Raw genomic sequence first — 19,875 nt, 5'->3', positions numbered from 1 at the left:
GGCGAGGAAAATGGTCAGAGTGAGCTGTTCTCGCATTTGTGTCTGGAAGTAGCTAGCAAGTTAGCCAACGTTAACAGCAGTCAAGCACCCAAGCTAACTGGCTAGGTCAGAATGCTCGGATCAACCCTAATCCTCAGCCAGAGCGTACAGTGTGCCCTCTGAACGCTCCAAATCTAAATTTATGAATGGCAATCTGACAGTGCTCTGCGTTTACAAATGCCGAGAGCGCACTCTGACACTACAGATTGAATTTACTTTTCTCAGAAGTGAGGTTAATACACTACCGGTCAAAGGTTTTAGAACACCTACTCATTCAAGGGTTTCTATTTTTACTATTTCTACATTGTAGAATAATAGTGAAGACATCAAACGTATGAAATAACAAATATGGACTCATGTAGTACCCCCAAAAAAGAAAAAGTGTAAAACAAATCAAAATATATTTTATATTTGAGATTCTTCAAAATAGCCCCTTTGCCTAGTCAGCTTTGCACACTCTTGGCATTCTCTCAACCAGCTTCATGAGGTAGTCACCTGGAATCCATTTCAATTAACAGGTGTGCCTTCTTAAAAGTTAATTTGTGGAATTTCTTTCCTTCTTAATGCATTTGAGCCAATCGGTTGTGCTGTGACAAGGTAGGGGGGCATAGAGAAGACAGCTATTTGGTAAAAAATAAAAATAAAGTTAATATTACGTCAAGAACAGCTCAAATAAGCAAAGAGAAACGACAGTCCATCAATACTTTAAGTCAATGTAGAACATTTCAAGAACTTTGAACGCTTCTTCAAGTGCAGTCGTAAAAACCATCAAGCGTGATGATGAAACTGGCTCTCATGAGCACCGCCTCAGGAATGGAAGACCCAGAGTTACCTCTGCTGCAGAGGAATAGTTCATTAAAGTTACCAGCCTCAGAAATTGCAGCCCAAATAAATGCTTCAGTTCAAGTAACAGACACATCAACATCAACTGTTCAGAGGAGACTGCGTGAATCAGGCCTTCATGGTTGAATTGCTGCAAAGAAAACACTACTAAAAAGGACACCAATAAGAAGAGACTTGCTTGGACCGGTGGAAATCTGTCCTTTGGTCTGGAGTCCAAATTTGAGATTTTTGGTTCCAACCGCCGTGTCTTTGTGAGACGCGGTGTGGGTGAACGGATGATTTCTGCATGTGTATTTCCCACCGTGAAGCATGGAGGTGGTGTTATGGTGTGGGGGTGCTTTGCTGGTGACACTGTCTGATTTATTTAGAATTCAAGGCACACTTAACCAGCATGGCTACCACAGCATTTTGCAGCGATACACCATCCAATCTGGTTTGCGCTTAGCGGGACTATCATTTGTTTTTCAACAGGACAATGACCAACACACATTCAGGCTGTGTAAGAACTATTTGATCAAGGAGGACAGTGATGGAGTGCTGCATCAGATGATCTGGCCTCCACAATCCCCCGAACTCAACTAAATTGAAATGGTTTGGGATGAGTCAGACTGCAGTGTAAAGGAAAAGCAGCCAACAAGTGCTCAGCAACTCCTTCAAGACTGTTGGAAAAGCATTCCTCGTGAAGCTGGTTGAGAGAATGCCAAGAGCGTGCAAAGCTGTCATCAAGGCAAAGGTGGCTATTTTAAGAATCTCAAATAAACAAATCTAAATATATTTTATAACACTTTTGGTTACTATGTTTCCATATGTGTTATATAATAGTTTTGATGTCTTCACTATTATTCTACAAATGTAGAAAATAGTCAAATTAAAAGGAAAACCCTTGAATGAGTAGGTGTTCTAAAAGTTTTGACCGGTAGTGCAGGTTTATTGAAGGTGTCACAAGTTGTGACCACTTAAATATCCCAAATCCACATATGGAATCTTGATTCAATTTACTCTGTGAATCTAAGTGGGTCCCAGTGACATGCAGTAAATCATAGCTTAGAAAATGTGCAGAAAATGTCAAGATGAAAAACATCTGCTACTAGTAGTCAGATGGGGGTGGGAGGTGAATCACTCAAAATGGAAGTGGGGGACTGTTAAAATATCCAGTCTTGACCTTCCACTTGGAATTGTCCACATTCCTGCCAATTAACATCAGTGGCAGTGTGTTGAGGTTTGCTAGCTGCTGTCAATACATACACTTTTTGAGTCACCTCAAGGCTAGAGGTTAGGGCTAAAGTTGCGATAACATGCTTGAAAGCAATAACTACTGCTTGTATCCAAGTATGATCAGATGTTGGTTCAATACACTAAAATAAGAGTTTAGCTCCACAAACACCATTCATTCAAAAAACACACATCTTTCTCCGCATTATGTATGGCATCTGTTTGGCACTTCCTTTCACAAGTTGTGTGTTAATGTATTGAGTCGGCAAATAAAGAAACCCATCCCATTTTACTGTCAATCTGCCTGAGTCGTTTATGCCCTAAAACACCCCGTTTAAATTTAAGGAAACAGTCGCAAGTGAAACAGGAAACAGCAGTCCAGGGTGACATAATAAGAAAGTAATTGAACCCAATTCAGAATGCGCAAATCATTGTTGTCAGAGGGACACCTCCGTTTCTGGGAAAGTATATTAAAAATAAGCTAAAAGAGGTAAAAAAAAAAAAGTTTACCTTTTAAAGTTTGTAAACTTTTGTGAAGTGCAGAAGCGATACCAGTATTCTAATGTGAAAGGCTCCAAAGGAGCATTTGTGGGGAGCTCAGGGGACAGAGAAAAATTTGGGGTGCTCCCAAAATTCTGGAGTAATATAGTCAGCGTTGCTATATAAAAAAATAAAAAAGGTGTCCATCTATACTGTAAATCACCTTCTACCAACGCCGTACCTTCTGGAAGTCCAAACAGTACAGCCTTAAGACAAAGGTCCACCTACACAACAGCAATGTAAAGCAGTAAGGCAATTTAAGTCTCCCTGGATAAAGTGTGCGGTTTCAGATTCCAGCCAGGTGTTGGTTATGCAGTGCACACATGGGAAATAAGGGAGAGATCCTCAAAAATCCTCCCAGCAGCTACAGTGTCCACTAAGACCGACTACAGTGGACCGTGCTATACTCAATGTTTCAAGCTACTGCATTATTAGGTAACACAATGTTTGCATTTAGAGCCTGGCTTTCATAAGAGAGGATCAAAAGTATATAGTGCGTGCAATAAGAAGTCAGTGCTTCTCTAGCACAGGGATTCTGGAGGAGGATCTGGTCTATACATTTAGCTGGAAGACAGGGTTTTTGTTATCTTTCCTCATTCTATTGCTTAAAATAATCACAACAAATAAAACATTGCAAGAGCTACATCAAGCGTGGGGGGGGGGGTCTGCTAACTTCCATTCCCACACGCATCCAAGTAAATAACCCTATGGGTTTATGGCACTGCATCCACACATGCAACTGACCTGTGTTACTAAAGTTCATGCGAGAGCGATAACGATTCCTAGAAGTGGCGTGCCACTTAACAGCAGCGTCGAAAAGAGCCAAATATTTGCCTCCTCTTATTTCATGTTTAAGACAGCACTAACACATGGCGGGATTCTAAAACAGATGTCTTTTTCCATACACTCGTCCATACCTTACATAGGTTCCACACGTAGGCTAATGCTGATACACATTTTCCATCCTTTCAACTGGTATGCAGTAATCTACGATAAATTCAGTAGAGGCTAATGATGTTATTGCATGTTGTTCGGTCTCGGTGGATTGAGATCAGAAGATAACGCCGTTTATGATTGGATTTACTGGCCTGTGAAAGCGTATCTGGATGTTGTTAGAAGTCCAGAGAATGGTAGTACGACATGCATTGCTCATCTTTGATACGTTCGATTAAAATAATTCTACACTGTTAGGAAAGCACAAAGGCGAGTTGCCTTGTGCGGAATCGTGAGTCATGCAGACCCTATTACAGTGTGCTGTGGTATGGATACTGCGGAAAAATCATATCCTCTCAGTTGTGGAAAGGCAATTAAAAAAAGGTCACAAAATGTAAGATGTGCAACATTTGTGTAATTCCCCAAAGTTGCAAAATGTTCAAAATATTGATAGCACTTTATAATAGCTCCACATAATAAAGCATTTATTTATGAATTAATTAGTAAATCATTTATTCATAAATTATCATTACTCATTTGTAAATGTTAGTAACCTGGTTATTCCCCCATTTAAACAACTTTTAAAGTATTTAATAATGATTCATAAGATGTTTAATATTGTTCCTTATAAAACATTTACTAATCATTAGTTAAATATTTTTGTGTGGTCTCATCTAAAGTGTGGGCTATTTATACTTGATAAATACTAACAAGTGTTTGTTGGCAGTGACTTTTCTACAAAAACAAAAGTGTGTAATCAACCAAGAACTAGAATCTCACGTAATTTGGTCAGCTGTGCGATTAAGTTCTGGGTTCATATGTGTTAGAAATTGGGAGTTCCGGTTTGCCCTCGCAAAAGGAAAGCCAAAGTCTGCAGTTAAAAGACTGAAGCAATGGAAATAAAAAAAGGTTAAACATGTGAACATTTCTACCTGCAAATCACACACACACACACACACACACACACACACACACACACACACACACACACACACACACACACACACACACACACACACACACACACACACACACACACACACACACACACACACACACACACACACACACACACGAAGTCTGAAGTTTACGTACACCTTAAATGTATTTGGTTAAACTCAGTTTTTCACAATTCCTGAAAATTTCACAATTTCTCCACATTTAATCCTAGTAAAAATTCCCTGTCTTCGCTCAGTTAGGATCACTACTTAATTTTAAGAATGTGAAATGTCAGAATAATAGTAGAGAGAATGGTTTATTTCAGCTTTTATTTATTTCATCACATTCCCAGTGGGTCAGAAGTTTACATACACTCAATTAATATTTGGAAGCATTGCCTTTAAATTGTTTAACTTGGGTCAAACGTTTCAGGTAATAAGTTGGGTGAATTTTTGCCCATTCCTCCTGACAGAGCTGGTGTAACTGAGTCAGGTTTGTAGGCCTCCTTGCTCGCACACGCTTTTTCAGTTCTGCCCACAAATGTTCTATAGGATTGAGGTCAGGGCTTTGTGATGGCCACTCCAATACCTTGACTTTGTTGTCCTTAAGACATTTTGCCACAACTTTGGAAGTATGCTTGGGGTCATTCTCCATTTAGAAGACTCATTTGTGACCAAGCTTTGACTTCCTGACTGATTGAGATGTTACTTCAATATATCCACAATTTTACTACCTCATGATGCCATCTATTTTGTGAAGTGCTTCTACACTTTGGGGTTTTAGGCTGGGTTTCTGTACAGCACTTTGAGATATCAGCTGATGTACGAAGGGCTATATAAATACATTTGATTTGATTTGATTTGAAGTGTACCAGTCCCTCCTGCAGCAAAGCACCCCCACAACATGCTGCTGCCACCCCCGTGCTTCACGGTTGGGACGGTGTTCTTCGGCTGGCAAGCCTCCCCCTTTTCCCTCCAAACATAACGATGGTCATATGACCAAACAGTTCCATTTTTGTTTCATCAGACCAGAGGACAATTCTCCAAAAAGTACAATCTATGTCCCATGTGCAGTTGCAAACCGTAGTCTGGCTTTTTTATGGCGGTTTTGGAGCAGTGGCTTCTTCCTTGCCGAGCGGCCTTTCAGGTTATGTCGACTTAGGACTCGTTTTACTGTGGATATATATACTTTCGTACCGGTTTCCTCCAGCAACTTCACAAGGTTCTTTGCTGCTGTTCTGGGGATTGATTTGCACTTTTTGCACCAAAGTACGTTCATGTCTAGGAGACAGAACACTTCTCCTTCCTGAGTGGTATGACGGCTGAGTGGTCCCATGGTGTTTATACTTGCCTACTATTGTTTGTACAGATGAACGTGGTACCTTCAGGCGTTTGGAAATAGCGCCCAAGGATGAACCAGACTTGTGGAGGTCTACAATTTGTATTCTGATTTCTTTTGATTTTCACATGACGTCAAGCAAAGAGGCACTGAGTTTGAAGGTAGGCCTTGAAATGCATCCACAGGTACACCTCCAATTAACTCAAATTATGTCAATTAGCCTATCAGAAGCTTCTAAAGCCATGACATAATTTTCTGGAATTTTCCAAGGTGTTTAAAAGCACAGTCAACTTAGTGTATGTATACTTCTGACCCACTGGAATTGTGATACAGTGAATTATAAGTGAAATAATCTGTCTGTAAACAATTGTTGGAAAATTGTCGTGCACAAAGTAGATGTCCTAACCGACTTGCCAAAATATATAGTTTGTTAAGAAATATGTGGAGTTGTTGAAAAACGATTTAATGTTTTGTAAACTTCTGACTTCAACTGTATACGGACACGCCTTCAAATGTGGCCTTCAGCCACACCTGTTTCTGACAGGTGAATAAAATTGAGCACACAGCCATGCCATCTCCATAGACAAACATTGGCAGTAGAATGGCCTTATTGAAGAGTTCAGTGACATTCAACGTGGCACCGTCATAGGATGCCACCTTTCCAACAGGTCAGTTTGTAAAATGTCTGCCTTGGTCAACTGTAAATGCTGTTGATGTGAAGTGGAAACATCTAGCAGCAACAACAGCTCAGCCACGAAGTGGAAGGCCACACAAGCTCACAAAACGAGTTCCAAACTGCCTCTGGAAGAAACGTCAGCGTAAGAACGGTTCTTCTGGAGATTCAGGAAATGGGTTTCCATGGCCGAGCAGCCGGCTGGAGTGGTGTAAAGCTCGCCACCATTCAACTCTGGAGCAGTGGAAACGCGTTCTCTGTAGTGATTAATCACGCTTCACCCTCTTGCAGTCCGACGGACAAATCCGGTTTTGGCCAGGAGAACGCTACCTGCCCCAATGCATAGTGCCAACTTCTCAGATAGAGTTCAGTGTGTCAAATAAGAGGGCCTGTTGTCCGGACCTCTGGCAGTCTCTAGGGGTGCCACAGGGTTCAATTCTCGGGACAACTCTTTTCTCTGTATATATCAATGATGTCGCTCTTGCTGCGTGTGATTCTCTGATCCACCTCCACGCAGACAACACCATTCTGTATAGATCTGACCCTTCCTTGGACACCGTGTTAACAACCCTCCAAATGAGCTTCAATGCCATACAACACTCCTTCCGTGGCCTCCAACTGCTCTTAAATGCTAGTAAAACGAAATGCATGCTCTTCAACGGATTGCTGCCCTCACTCACCCGCCTGTACAGCATCACTACTCGGGACGGTTCTGACTCAGAATATGTGGACAACTACAAATACCTAGGTGTCTGGTTAGACTAAACTCTTCTTCCAGACTCACATTAAGCATCTCCAATCCAAAATCGGCTACTTATTTTGCAACAAAGCCTCCTTCACTCATGCTGCCAAACATACCCTCATTAAACTATGCTATCGATCCTCGACTTTGGCGATGTCATTTACAAAACAGCCTCCAACACTCTACTCAGCAAATTGGATGTAGACTGTCACCAAAGCCCCGTATACTACCCACCACTGTGACCTGTATGCTCTCGTTGGCTGACCCCCGCTACATATTCGTAGCCAAACCCACTAGCTCCAGGTCATCTATAAGTCTTTGCTACGTAAAGTCCCGCCTTATCTCAGCTCACTGGTCACCATACCTCATCCCCATACTGTTCATTTGTTTTGCTCTTTTGTACCCCAGTATCTCTACTTGCACATCATCATCTGCACATCTATCACTCCAGTGTTAATGCTAAATTGTAATTTCACCACTATGGCCTGTTTATTGCCTTACCTCCCTAACCTTACTATATTTTTGTATTGTGTTACTGACTGTATGTTTGTTTATCCCATGTGTAACCGTTGTTTTTGTCCCACTGCTTTGCTTTACCTTATCCAGGTCACAGTTGTAAATGAGAACTTGTTCTCACCTGGCCTAGTTGGTTAAATAAAGGTGAAATATATTTATTTTTTAAACTGTAAAGTTAGGTAGAGGATGAATAATGGTCTGGGGCTGTTTTTCATGGTCCTAAGCCCCCTAGTTCCAGTGAAGGGAATTCTTAATGCTACAGCATACAATTACATTCCAGGCAATTCTGTGCTTCCAACATCGTGGCAACAGTTTGGGGGAGGCCCTTTCCTGTTTCAGCATGGCAATGCCCCCGTGCACAAAGGTTTGTCGAGATTGGTGTGGAAGAACTTGAGCCCCTGACCAACCCCATTGAACACTTTTGAGATGAATTGAAGCTTCACTAAAGCTTGTGGCTGAATGGAAGCAAGTCCCCGCAGCAATGTTCCAACATCTAGTGGAAAGCTTTAACAGAAGAGTGGAGGCTGTTATTGGAGCAAAGGGGCGACCAACTTCATATTAAATATTTGTAGGACAATTCATATTTCACACGGTCATGTTTGTGTTTCCATCTAGTCTACAACATGTCATGGAACTTCTGGAAGCACGGCCCCATCCTGCAAAGTGGCACAGAATACGTAGAGCACCTAAAAATAGTTTTCTACACATCTCACACTTTCTGCTCCGTGTCCACTCAGGACACACACCACACACCCTCTTGCACCCTCAAAACTTCACCTGCTTTCAAATGAGTTACAACCTGGTCCACGTGAACCAATATAAGTTCCTACCACTTAAAGATCACTCCAAAACCCCTGCCACTGTCACTTCCGGCCCAGGCTGTGTGGTACAAGGGTGAATGGTTGGACTTGGGGCAGACACACTCGATGGAAACATAGGCTCCCCTCTCATGTGTGCTCTCCTTCCCCTCCCTCCTCTCCCCCCTCCTTTTCACTCTCCTCTTCTTCACTCTCCTCTTCCTTTCTCCCTCCACATCTCTATCCCTCCCATCATCTCTAACTCCTCTTCCTCCCTGCCTTTTGCTGCTGAGCCATGAATCTCCACATCACTTCCTTCTCTAACACTGACCTAGAGTAATAGAGGGAGAGGAGCAACAAATAGGATACAATTGTGGTTAGGAACATAATCTTGCTCTTCCTTCTGCTCTTTGTTCCTCCTTAACCATACACATTCTCTCTTCCTAATAAGGGGTTCCATAAAAAGATTGTGTGACAGTTACACGCCTCCCATTCCACACACACAAACTCAGTCTCCTCCAATCAACTCTTGCTTTCTTGCCTGACAGACTAACTACAGAGTTTGACAATGGTTAGCTGATTAGTTACGAAGCTGGGCCAGTTTCCAAATGAATTGCATCGGTAGAAACAGGAGAAAAAAAACAAGCATCTTGTTATCTGGGAATGTATGCAAATATACTATAGCAGCAAAAGGGGGGGACCAACTTCATATTAATGCCCATGATTTTGGAATGAGATGTTCGACAAGCAGGTGTCCACATACTTTTCGCCATGCATTGTACACTTAACATTTCTACCTCAATCACACATCAGTAGCGAAGGAATAAAAAGTCCACTAGTTGTAGGCTACATCTCCCCGTTTCATGATTAACTACCACTCACTAGGTTGACATTAGCAAAACAGTTACATTACAACTCTCCCTCAATTCCTTGCAACAGTTTCACCGTTTGTGAATAAAATGGTTGATATATTTCCTTTAACATCCTGTGTTGTATGCTTATTCTTTTACCATTGGTTATGCTCTTGGCTATTTTGAGAACTTAAGGAGCATCAGCTTATATACTTATAAAGCATAAATAGGCCACACTTTTGAGGCCAAGCAAAAATACTTAACTAATGATTAGTAAATGGTTTATAAAGGACCCATATCAAACATTGTATGAATGGTGTAATGATTGGTAAATGAATAAAGTATTTAACTAATCCATTATAAATGTGTTATTACATGGTGTTATTATAAAGTGCTAACAAAAGGATCCAATCATTTTTCTAAAACTATATTCAGTCATACACCTAACATTAGGAACACCTGATTTTGCCCTCAGAAGAGCCTCAATTCGTCGGGGCATGGACTCTACACGGTGCTGAAATGTCCCACAGGGATGCTGGATGTCCTTTGGGTGGTGGACCATTCTTGATACACAAGGGAAACTGTTGAGCGTGAGAAACCCAGCAGTGTTGCAGTTCTTGACAAACCGGTGTGCTGTCACCTACTACCATAACCTGTTCAAAATGCGCTTAAATAGGTTGTCTTGCCCATTCACCCTCTGAATGGAACACATACAGAACAATCCACGTCTCAATTCTCTAAAGGCTTAAAAGTAATTCTTTAACCTGTCTCTCCTCCCTTTCATCTACACGAGTTGAAATGGATTTAACCTGTGACATCAATAAGGAATCAAAGCTTTCACCTGGATTCACCTGGTCAGTCTGTCATGGAAAGAGCAGGTGTCCTTAATGTTTTGTATACAGTGTATATCATCCGTTTCGTTCGCCTACATCTTATTATTTGTCGAAAACGCAACAAATCGAAATACTAGAACATATTCATAAATCAAGACTTTTTTGATGCATCTGAAATGTGGCCCATCTTTTGCACTTGCTGATTAAGATCTTTCTGACGTCTTCAACTAGGAATAAGCCACACCAAACGGGCGAGACAGAGGAGAGGGTCAGTGCGTGTCCACATACAGAATATTAAGTTAAATCTGTTAAGCGTCTGACTAGCAAAATACTTTTGAGTGCCTAAGATGCATGGAATGCTTTGGAAAAAGGGGAGATATTTCATCATGCAGAATACCTGTTTTACAGTGGAAAATATTGACCATGTAACCTAGTAATCAGATTCAGTTGTCTGGAAAATATAAACATAGCTCATCTCAACAATTCTCTGTCTGGGTAGCAACATGAATATGCCAAGCAAAATTTCCTGGGCCATATTTTACACATGCAAGTGACAGGTCAACCTTTCTTTTTTTTGCCTTGCTAATAATAACAAATGGAAACAACTGCTTCAAAAGTGAAGTCTGGAAACCCACTTTTTTCGGTCCTCCTCCCCCAGGTTTTTCCATCGCTCCTGCACGGCAGTGGTGATGTCCTGGAGGCTGGCTGTGGGCTTCTCCTGGAGAACCGATGCCCGGGTCTCCCTCTCAAACAGGGCGGCAGGGGACAGGGGTGTCCTCATGGCACGGTTATTGATCAAGTCGTAGGCCGTCAGCGCCGCCCGTTTCTCCGTTATAGCGTTGGACACCTTTTTGCCAGGGCTGCTCTGACCCTTGGCCTTGACCTGGCCAAGGTCACTGCTCCATCCGGTGGCCAGGTGGATCTTGACGGGCTGCAACGGCTCGCCTGTGGAGGGGTCTGTCAGAGCTGTTCCTCGGCTCCAACTCACTGCTGATAACTGCTCAACGTCTTTGCCTTTGTCATGACCTTGGTCGTGGTTGTCGAGCCTCTCCAGGCCTTTGGCCGTGCCTGGATCTGTTGTCCCGGTGCCGGTCGAAGCCATGTAATCTTCCAATTGTGGAAATGCCAGGTCAAAGTCCCCTGGATTTAGGTTGACTATCCAGTCTTCAGAGGAAGAGGAGGAGCTAGTGTCTGCTGTCTGGTCACCAGCCACTACCCTGGATAGAGGGCCATCACTGCAGTCAGATGGAGCTTTGGCCACTCTGACACTGTGCTCCGCAAGACTGTCCTCTAACTCAGCGTTTCCCCTACAGTCGCCCAGTGATGGGCCAGCATGCAGGCCGCTGCCTCCATCATATTCTGTAGTGACTGGTGGAGCCTCAGTGGCAGACCCCAACCCAGGGCCATAGAAGGAAACCAACAGCGTCTCCACTGCAGCCAGCACAGCCACCTGAGAGTCAAAGTCTCAGTGAGAAATACCACACACACACACACACACACACACGAATGCCCATGCTGTTCACTATTCCCTTTCTGTTTTACAGGAAATGGCTGTGCAACCAGGTAACTGTTCAGCACTGTTACAGCACTGGTCAGCTCCTCTTATTTCAAATGGTGGTGGGTGCAGAACTGATTGTCAACTTACTGTTTACGGTCAGCACTTTCTATTTTTATAAAATCAAATCAAGTTGTTTTGAGGAGTTACATTTAAGAGAAGTTAAAAAGTTAAGAGACCGTAACGTTTACTAGCCAAAGCAAGTACGTGGATTCCTTGCTATACCGCAGAGGCTACACGTAAGGAAATCTTTCAACCGGTCTGCAAGGAAATGGATAAAATAATAGAAAACGGCACCTTGTTCTGGAGCAGAATCTGGGTCTTGTCGGGTGTCAGGTTAACGTCTACAGTGGATGAGGGAACAGTGATATTGAGCATCACAGTGGGATAACGATTGAGGGCAGAGTCTGCCGGGTACTGAGCCAGGAAGTGCTGCCGGACCACCTGATGGTCAAGCAGAAAGAAGGTATATGAACTGCAATGATACTATGAGCAATGCGTCACTTTGTTATGTAAACGCTACAACACTGTAAAAGTGACAGTATCAAATGACAGAGAGCTACATTGGGGATAATAGACAGGCCTATACGATGACAAAGTAATACTTCAGAGGACTGCAATGAAAATAAGCTTTTGGGTTTTATTCTGTATGCATTGTCGTCTTCAGCTGGAGTGACTTTATGTAAAATAAAAAATACTACTGGGTGTGCTTCTAGTGCCTGAATTGATGTGATAAAAATAAATAGAATGATAGGTTTATAACACTAATATGTACCACTGTTTAAAAAATATGTTTTTATTATCCTTGAAACTACTAGTAATAGTTTGATGGTTGTAGACATCAATTGTCCCATTAACAAATCACCCATATTAGAACAATTACTTATTTTCAAACTTCAAATTTCTCTAGTGTAGGCTACTTATCATAATGAACTAAATCAACAAAATGCCACCGATAAGTGATCGGTATGATCAATAATGTTTGGTTTATCGTCCCAGCTCTAGTGAATACACACTGTACAATTACAGGACAACAAATATTTTGTCCAAGCAACTTCAAAAGCTCTTGTTTATAGAACACCTCTATCCCATTGGCTGCCGATTTCCTTTACCTAAACCAAACAAACAAACATATGTACATTTCATTAATACAAAAAATGTTTTTACCTTCAGGATATCCTTCTGGTGGACAGGTCGATCATTCACAAAGATAAATGTTTTGTCGGGGTTACTGGAGCTTGCTAAAGAGCAATCCATACCAGGTCTGGGAAAGAATCCATCAATTACGATCTGTTAAAAGAAATTAAATCAACATAATAACTGGGGAACAATTTATCAGTGCAAAACATTTTTTTACAGTTACATTTTGATCTCACTTCATACCAAGTGCCAATTAACATGCATATTACACAGGCAGGTAGAATGTAATACAAGGGTTCCCTTTTGTGATAGCAAATTCATCAGGGACCCCCCCCTCATAATCAGAACAACTCTCGTGCGATAAAAATGTATTACAGGGAGTTAGGGCTTTGCGAAAAAATAATATCTAGAATTTTTCCTACTTATGGGCGATTCACATCGATTTTTAAAACCTCTCTCTAAATAAGCTTTGACGCACAATTACAATGCCTTCAGAAAGAATTCATACCCCTTGACTTAATCCACATTGTTGCATTACAGCCTGAAATCAAAATTGATTACATTTATTTTGTTTTTCACCCATCTGCACACAATACCCCATAATGACAAAGTGAAAACTTAGTTTACAAATGTTTTCACATGTATTGAAAATAAAATAGAGAAATATCTCATTTATATTCTATAAAGGATTCACACCCGAGTCAATACCTTGTAGAAGCACCTTTGGCAGTGATTACAGCTATTTTAAAGTCACCATTGGCCTCATCCCTGAGCGTTTTCCTTTGTCTCCGGCAACTGAGTAGTTACTGGGTATATTGATACACCATCCAAAGAATAATTCATAACGTTACTATGCTCAAATGGATAGTCGATGTCTGCTTGATTTATTTTTTTAACCATCTACCCATCTACCAATTCAGTAAGCAGCATACCATCCTGCATACCACTGCTGGCTTGCTTCTGAAGCAAAGCAGGGTTGGTCGTGGTCAGTCCCTGGATGGGAGACCAGATGCTACTGGAAGTGGTATTGGAGGGAAAGTAGGAGCCACTCTTTCCTCTGGTCTAAAAAATAAATAAATAAATGCCCCAGGACACTGCCCTGTTTAGGGTGCTGTCTTTCGGATGGGACGTTAAACGGGTGTCCTGACTCTCTGAGGTCATAAAAGATCCCATGGCACTTATCATAAGAGTAGGGGTGTTAACCCCAGTGTCCTGGCTAAATTCCCAATCTGGCCCTCAAACCATCACAGTCATCTAATAATCCCCAGTTTACAATTGGCTCATTCATCCCCCTCCTCTTCCCTTTAACTACTTCCCAGGTCGTTGCTTGTAAATGAGAACGTGTTCTCAGTCAACTTACCTGGTAAAATAACGAAAAAATAAAAAAGGGTGCCCTTCTTTGCAAGGCACTGAAAAACCTCCCTGGTCTTTGTGGTTGAATCTGTGTTTGAAATTCCTGGCTCACCTGAGGGACCTTACAAATAACCCAATTTTATTTGCCGAATACAACAGGTACATCTTACCGTGAAACGCTTACTTACAAGCCCTCAACTAACAATGCAGTTCAAGAAAGAGTTTAATTGATTTAGTAAATATTTTCTTAAGTAAAAATAGTAAAAAGAAAAACACATTAAAAATAACGAGGCTATATACAGGGGGTACCGGTACCGAGTCAATGTGAGGGGGTACAGGTTAGTAGACTTATTGTGTACATGTAGGTAGGGGTAAAGTGACTATTCATTGATAATAAACAGCGAGAAGCAGCAGTGTAAAAACAAAAGGGGGGGGGGGGGGGCGTGTCAATGTAATAGTCTGGATATCCATTTGATTAATTGTTCAGCAGTCTTATTGCTTGGGGGTGGAAGCTGTTAAGGAGCCTTTTTGTCCTAGACTTGGAGCTCCGGTACCGCTTGCCATGCGGTAGTAGAGAGAACAGTCTATGAGTTGGGTGACTGGAGTCTGACAATTTTATGGGCTTTTCCTGTAGCCCATGACCATCTCCTTTGTCTTGCTCACGTTGAGGGCGAGGTTATTAACCACACTGTCAGATCTCGAACCTCCTCCCTATAGGCTGTCTCATTGTTGTCGGTGATCAGGCCTACCACTGTTATGGTCGTCAGCAAACTTAATGATGGTGTTGGAGTCATACTTGGCCATGCAGTCGTGGGTGAATAGGGAGTACAGGAGGAGACTAAGCACGCACCCCTGAGGGGTCCCAGTGTTGAGGATCAGTGTGGCAGATGTGTTGTTGCCTACCCTTACCACCTTGGGGCAGCCCGTCAAATTCCAGAATCCAGTTGCAGAGGGATGTTTTTAGTCCCAGGGACCTTAACTTAGTGATGAGCTTTGTGGGCACTATGGTGTTGAACGCTGAGCTGTAGTCAATGAACAGCATTCTCAAATATGTGTTCCTTTTGTCCAGGTGGGAAAAGGAAGTGTGGAATGTGATTGTGTCATCTGTGGATCTGTTGGGGCGGTATACGAATTGGAGTGGTCTAGGTTTTCCGGCACGATGGTGCTGATGTGAGCCATGACCAACCTTTCAAAGCACTTTGTGGCTACCGACGTGAGTCCTACGGGGCGGTATTCATTTAGGCAGGTTACCTTCACTTTCTTGGGCACAGGGACTATGGTGGTCTGTTTGAAACATGCAGGTATTACAGACTCGGCCAGGAAGAGGTTGAAAATGTCAGTGAAGACACTTGCCAGTTGGTCCTCGCATGCTTTGAGTACACGTCCTGGTAATCTGTCTGGCCCCAAGGCTTTGTGAATGTTGAGCTGTTTAAAGGTCTTACTCACATCGGCTACGGAGAGCGTGATCACACAGTCATCCGGAACAGCTGGTGCGCTCATGCATGCTTCAGTGTTGCTTGCCTCGAAGCGAGCATAAATGGCATTTAGCTCGTCTGGTAGGCTCGCGTCATTGGGCAGCTCGCCGCTGGGTGTCTCTTTGTAGTCGTTAATATTTTTCAAGCCCTGCCACATCCGACAAGCATCAGAGCCAGTGTAACAGGATTCAATCCTAGTCTTTTATTGGCGCTTTGCCTGTATGATGGTTCATCGGAAGGCATAGCGGGAGTTCTTATAAGCGGCCGGATTAGTGTCCCGCTCCTTGAAAGCGGTAGCTCTAGCCTTCAGCTCGGTGTGGATGTTGCCTGTAATCCATGGCTTCTGGTTGGGAAATGTATGTAGGGTCACTGTTGGGACAACACCGTCGATGCACTTATTGATGAAGCCGGAAGACTGAAGTGGTATACTCCTCAATGCCATTGGATGAATCCTGTAACATATTCCAGTCTGTACTAGCAAAACAGTCCTGTAGTGTAGCATACTGCCCACTTCCGTACCAAGCGAATCACTGATACTTCCTGCTTTAGTTTTTGCTTGTAAGCAGGAATCAGGATAGAATTATGGTTGGATTTGCCAAATGAAGGGTGAGGGTCCATATGACCGATTATGTTGAACTAAACCTCAAATGCAAATAGCAAGTTGAAACTGCTTGTATTCAGAGAGAAATAAGTTATATTTATTTGCATTGTTATTGTGGGGGAGGGGCTTGGCGTCTGTGTGCGAGTGGGAACATGCACAGTACAGAAGGAATGAAGGAGACGAGACCAAAAAGACAAACACTCAAAAACAGAAGTATAAAAAAATAAAAAAATACTCAATTCTTGCGATACAGGCATTTGGAACATTAATTCAAATTTGTTTTAACACAATCTAATTAATTCAATATATCACCTAGCCCTACAAGGAGTTCTACTATAACATCTGCAGTGCACAGCTGGACGAACCAAGTCTCACCCCCTGGGTTAATAACACTTAAAGGCTAGCCTCTTAGCATGACAAAGACATTTTTTCATTTTTCAAGCTAATATCCTGCAATTCTACACATTTTGCCATGAGGCAGAAAGAAAACATTGCTGTTTTTAAGCTTATATTACAGTGCATTTAAAGTACTGAGTCGAAAAATGTATAATTGGTGGAGTACTGTGGATACCAATGTCTCAGAGCCTCCCAGGCCCATGTTGGCCAGTGATATGAACATATATTGTATATTAGTAATAGTACACAGTTTAAACATATTCCATGGATCCCTTGGGCAAAAGTAATTTAAATCTGTTAGTAGTACTCATTTGATGATAATTTGTTTTTCTATCATCATGATTTAATGTACGCATTAACTACAGCAGCTATGTAATAAACATGCTTTTTGCATAATTTGTAACAATATGTACCGATACTGTACTTACAATGCATCTGTAATTTAAATGTAAAAAATATGTACATTTTTATTTTATTTTTATTTTTTTAAAGGTACAGTTCAGCCAAATTAAAAACATACTTATTTGTTTCCTTCTATAGACAAGGAGAGACAGTCTATGCTTTTTTTGTTTACCTAGGCCAGCGCGTTTTGGTTTTTGCCCTAGCACTACACAGCCGATTCAAATAATCAAAGCTTGTTGATGAGTTGATTACGTGAATCAGCAGTGTAGTGCTAGGGCAACAAACAAAAAAAATACAGCTTACATTAGTGTTTTCTAACCAAAAATCAGTTACCCAACATTAGAATGTTTAACATTTCACGCCAAAATCTTAAAAATAACTTAAAACCAAGTCTTTGAACAATCTAGTCTCAGGGACTTTGAGATTTTAAAAAAGTACACTTTCAAATTGATTCATGCCAGATCCTTAACGATTTCACATATTTAAAGGGATAGTTCAGCCAAATTACATATTAGTTTCCTATGTCTATCTTTGAACAAGGCATGACAGCAATCCATGCTTTGGTTTAGTTTCCCTGGGACAGTTTCCATATGCTAACTCTTTGGCATTTGTGGCACAAATCCCATTCAAGTCATGGGACTGATATTAACATTTTTCTCACATGTTCAAATCATCTATAAGTGCATTTGTTGAGCTTCACAATCAATTTTAGATAATTTCAGATGATTTGGACATAATGCATGAAAAATGCCCATATCGGTCCCATGACTTGAATGGGATTTTTGCCACAAATGCTAAAACATTAGAAAGTGGAAACAGTGCTTAGGGAAACTAAACAAAAGCATGGCTTGCTGCCATACCAGGTCCATAGACTGCTTACAGGGTAAGGAAACCAAAGTCATTTTGTAATTTGGGTGAAATATCCCTTTAAGGACTCACATGTTTTTTTATTCAAAAGAAACATCACGTGTTCACACTTGAAAACTGTTTGGACAACCAATGACATCAAACTGCTGTTTCCAAGCTTCTTAATTCTAGAAAACAGTTTCTGTTGGTGGCATGTGATAGACAAAAGTGTTGGTGAAAAGAGGACCAGCTCCAAATTACTCAAATTATCCACGGTGTACTGCATAACTCAGGCAAACAATTCTAAATTAACAAGCATTAGGGCCATATAATTGGAGTTTTAACGAACTCTAATTACTGGCATTGAAACCTTAACAGCCGCCATGTATACTTTTCCATTAAAATATTTGTCAATTACTTTGATGCAGGTGATCCTGCCCACAGACTACCTGGCCATGAATGAGCTTGGTTATTCGAGGCAGAGTCGTGTAGAGGTAATCTGGGCCTCATTGGCAGCAGTGTTCACTGCCACAGGACCCCGATCTCGTAATTACAAAAGTAGTACAGAAAAAAAAAACTGACCCAGGTTCCCCGCAGATACTCGTTGACACACTTACAGCTAAGCCTCTTGATGCGTCCACTCAATCAAGGAGTGACAATGAGTATATTTTTATACAAAATATGTCAAACAGCCTGTGCCACCAGAGACTCTGGGTTCGAGCCCAGGCTCTGTCGCAGCCGGCCGGGCCCGGGAGGTCCATGGGGACGACGCACAATTGGCCTAGCGTCGTCCGGGTTAGGGAGGGTTTGGCCGGTAGGGATATCCTTGTCTCATCGCGCACCAGCGACTCCTGTGGCGGGCCGGGCGCAGTGCACGCTAACCAGGTCCACGGTGTTTCCTCCGACACATTGGTGCGGCTGGTTTCCGGGTTGGATGCCCGCTGTGTTAAAAAGCAGTGAAGCTTGGTTGGGTTGTGTTTCGGAGGACGCATGGCTTTCGACCTTCGTTGCAGCGATGAGACAAGATAGTAACTACTAACAATTGGATACCACGGAATTGGGGAGAAAAGGGGGGTACATTTTATTTGTATTTTTTTTAAGTCAAAACAATGTCTTGCCAAAGATGAAATAGTTAAATATAGTAGGCACCAAGGTTAAGGGAAAATAACTAAACAAACCAAGTGAGAACTGTCTGAGATATGAAATCTGCAAGACAACCTACCTAAATCTGAAAAACAGAGGTCCTAGGATTGACACAGGCCAGGGTCCTAAGATTGAGTCAAACTTTTCTCAGGTGACCTGAGCAGCAGGCCTGGCTGTGTTCCCCAGTCTGTCTGCACGTGTCACACCCATGAGCGCGGAACTGGAACACATCTTGGCTTGGTGTCCTACCCGATGAGTGATCATCTCTCCCTGGCTAATGACTGATTACTCAAGCAGACCTCTCACCGCATAAATTAAAAAGGTGGGTCTATAGGACATTCTAAGAATGTTGAGAAAAAAATCAAAATTGGTAGACAAAAACATATCCTTAACTGGATAATGAGTTTCATGAGCCTAAGGCTAATGTTATTGCAAAGCTATCGATGTAGCTGAGCTATATGTAATGTGGTACCACAAAACAACACACTATCCTCACACATGAAAGATGTAGTTCCAGGGACACATTGTTTTTGTTTTAGATCGGCACACTGCTCATTTTAATGAGCAATGCAAAACTTCTCATAACGTAACACATAGTAAATGAAAAGCCAGTTCATTGATGCAATGCCATTTGTGGATTTGCACGTACACTACCGTTCTAAAGTTTGTGGTCACTTAGAAATGTCTTAGTTCTTGAAAAAAAAGCAC

The 19,875-nt window shown here is 41.9% G+C and overlaps 1 protein-coding gene across 3 annotated transcripts in view; it reads right to left on the bottom strand.

Moving 5' to 3' along the window:
* Positions 1–19,875, bottom strand: part of LOC139380381 (PMS1 homolog 1, mismatch repair system component) — a 65,601-nt gene that overhangs the window by 30,644 nt on the left and 15,082 nt on the right. For all 3 annotated transcript variants that reach the window (XM_071123011.1, XM_071123012.1, XM_071123013.1), the window contains 3 exons: positions 12,979–13,101; positions 12,109–12,255; positions 10,892–11,706 (listed from right to left, as the gene is read on the bottom strand). In XM_071123011.1, the coding sequence (XP_070979112.1) occupies positions 10,892–11,706; positions 12,109–12,255; positions 12,979–13,101 (1,085 nt within the window). The remainder of the gene's footprint in view (positions 1–10,891; positions 11,707–12,108; positions 12,256–12,978; positions 13,102–19,875) is intronic.

This window comes from Oncorhynchus clarkii, chromosome 22, assembly GCF_045791955.1.
Source record: "Oncorhynchus clarkii lewisi isolate Uvic-CL-2024 chromosome 22, UVic_Ocla_1.0, whole genome shotgun sequence".
Lineage (NCBI taxonomy): Eukaryota > Metazoa > Chordata > Actinopteri > Salmoniformes > Salmonidae > Oncorhynchus > Oncorhynchus clarkii.
Note: the sequence above shows the minus strand (reverse complement) of the source record. Positions and strands in the feature narration are given on the sequence as shown.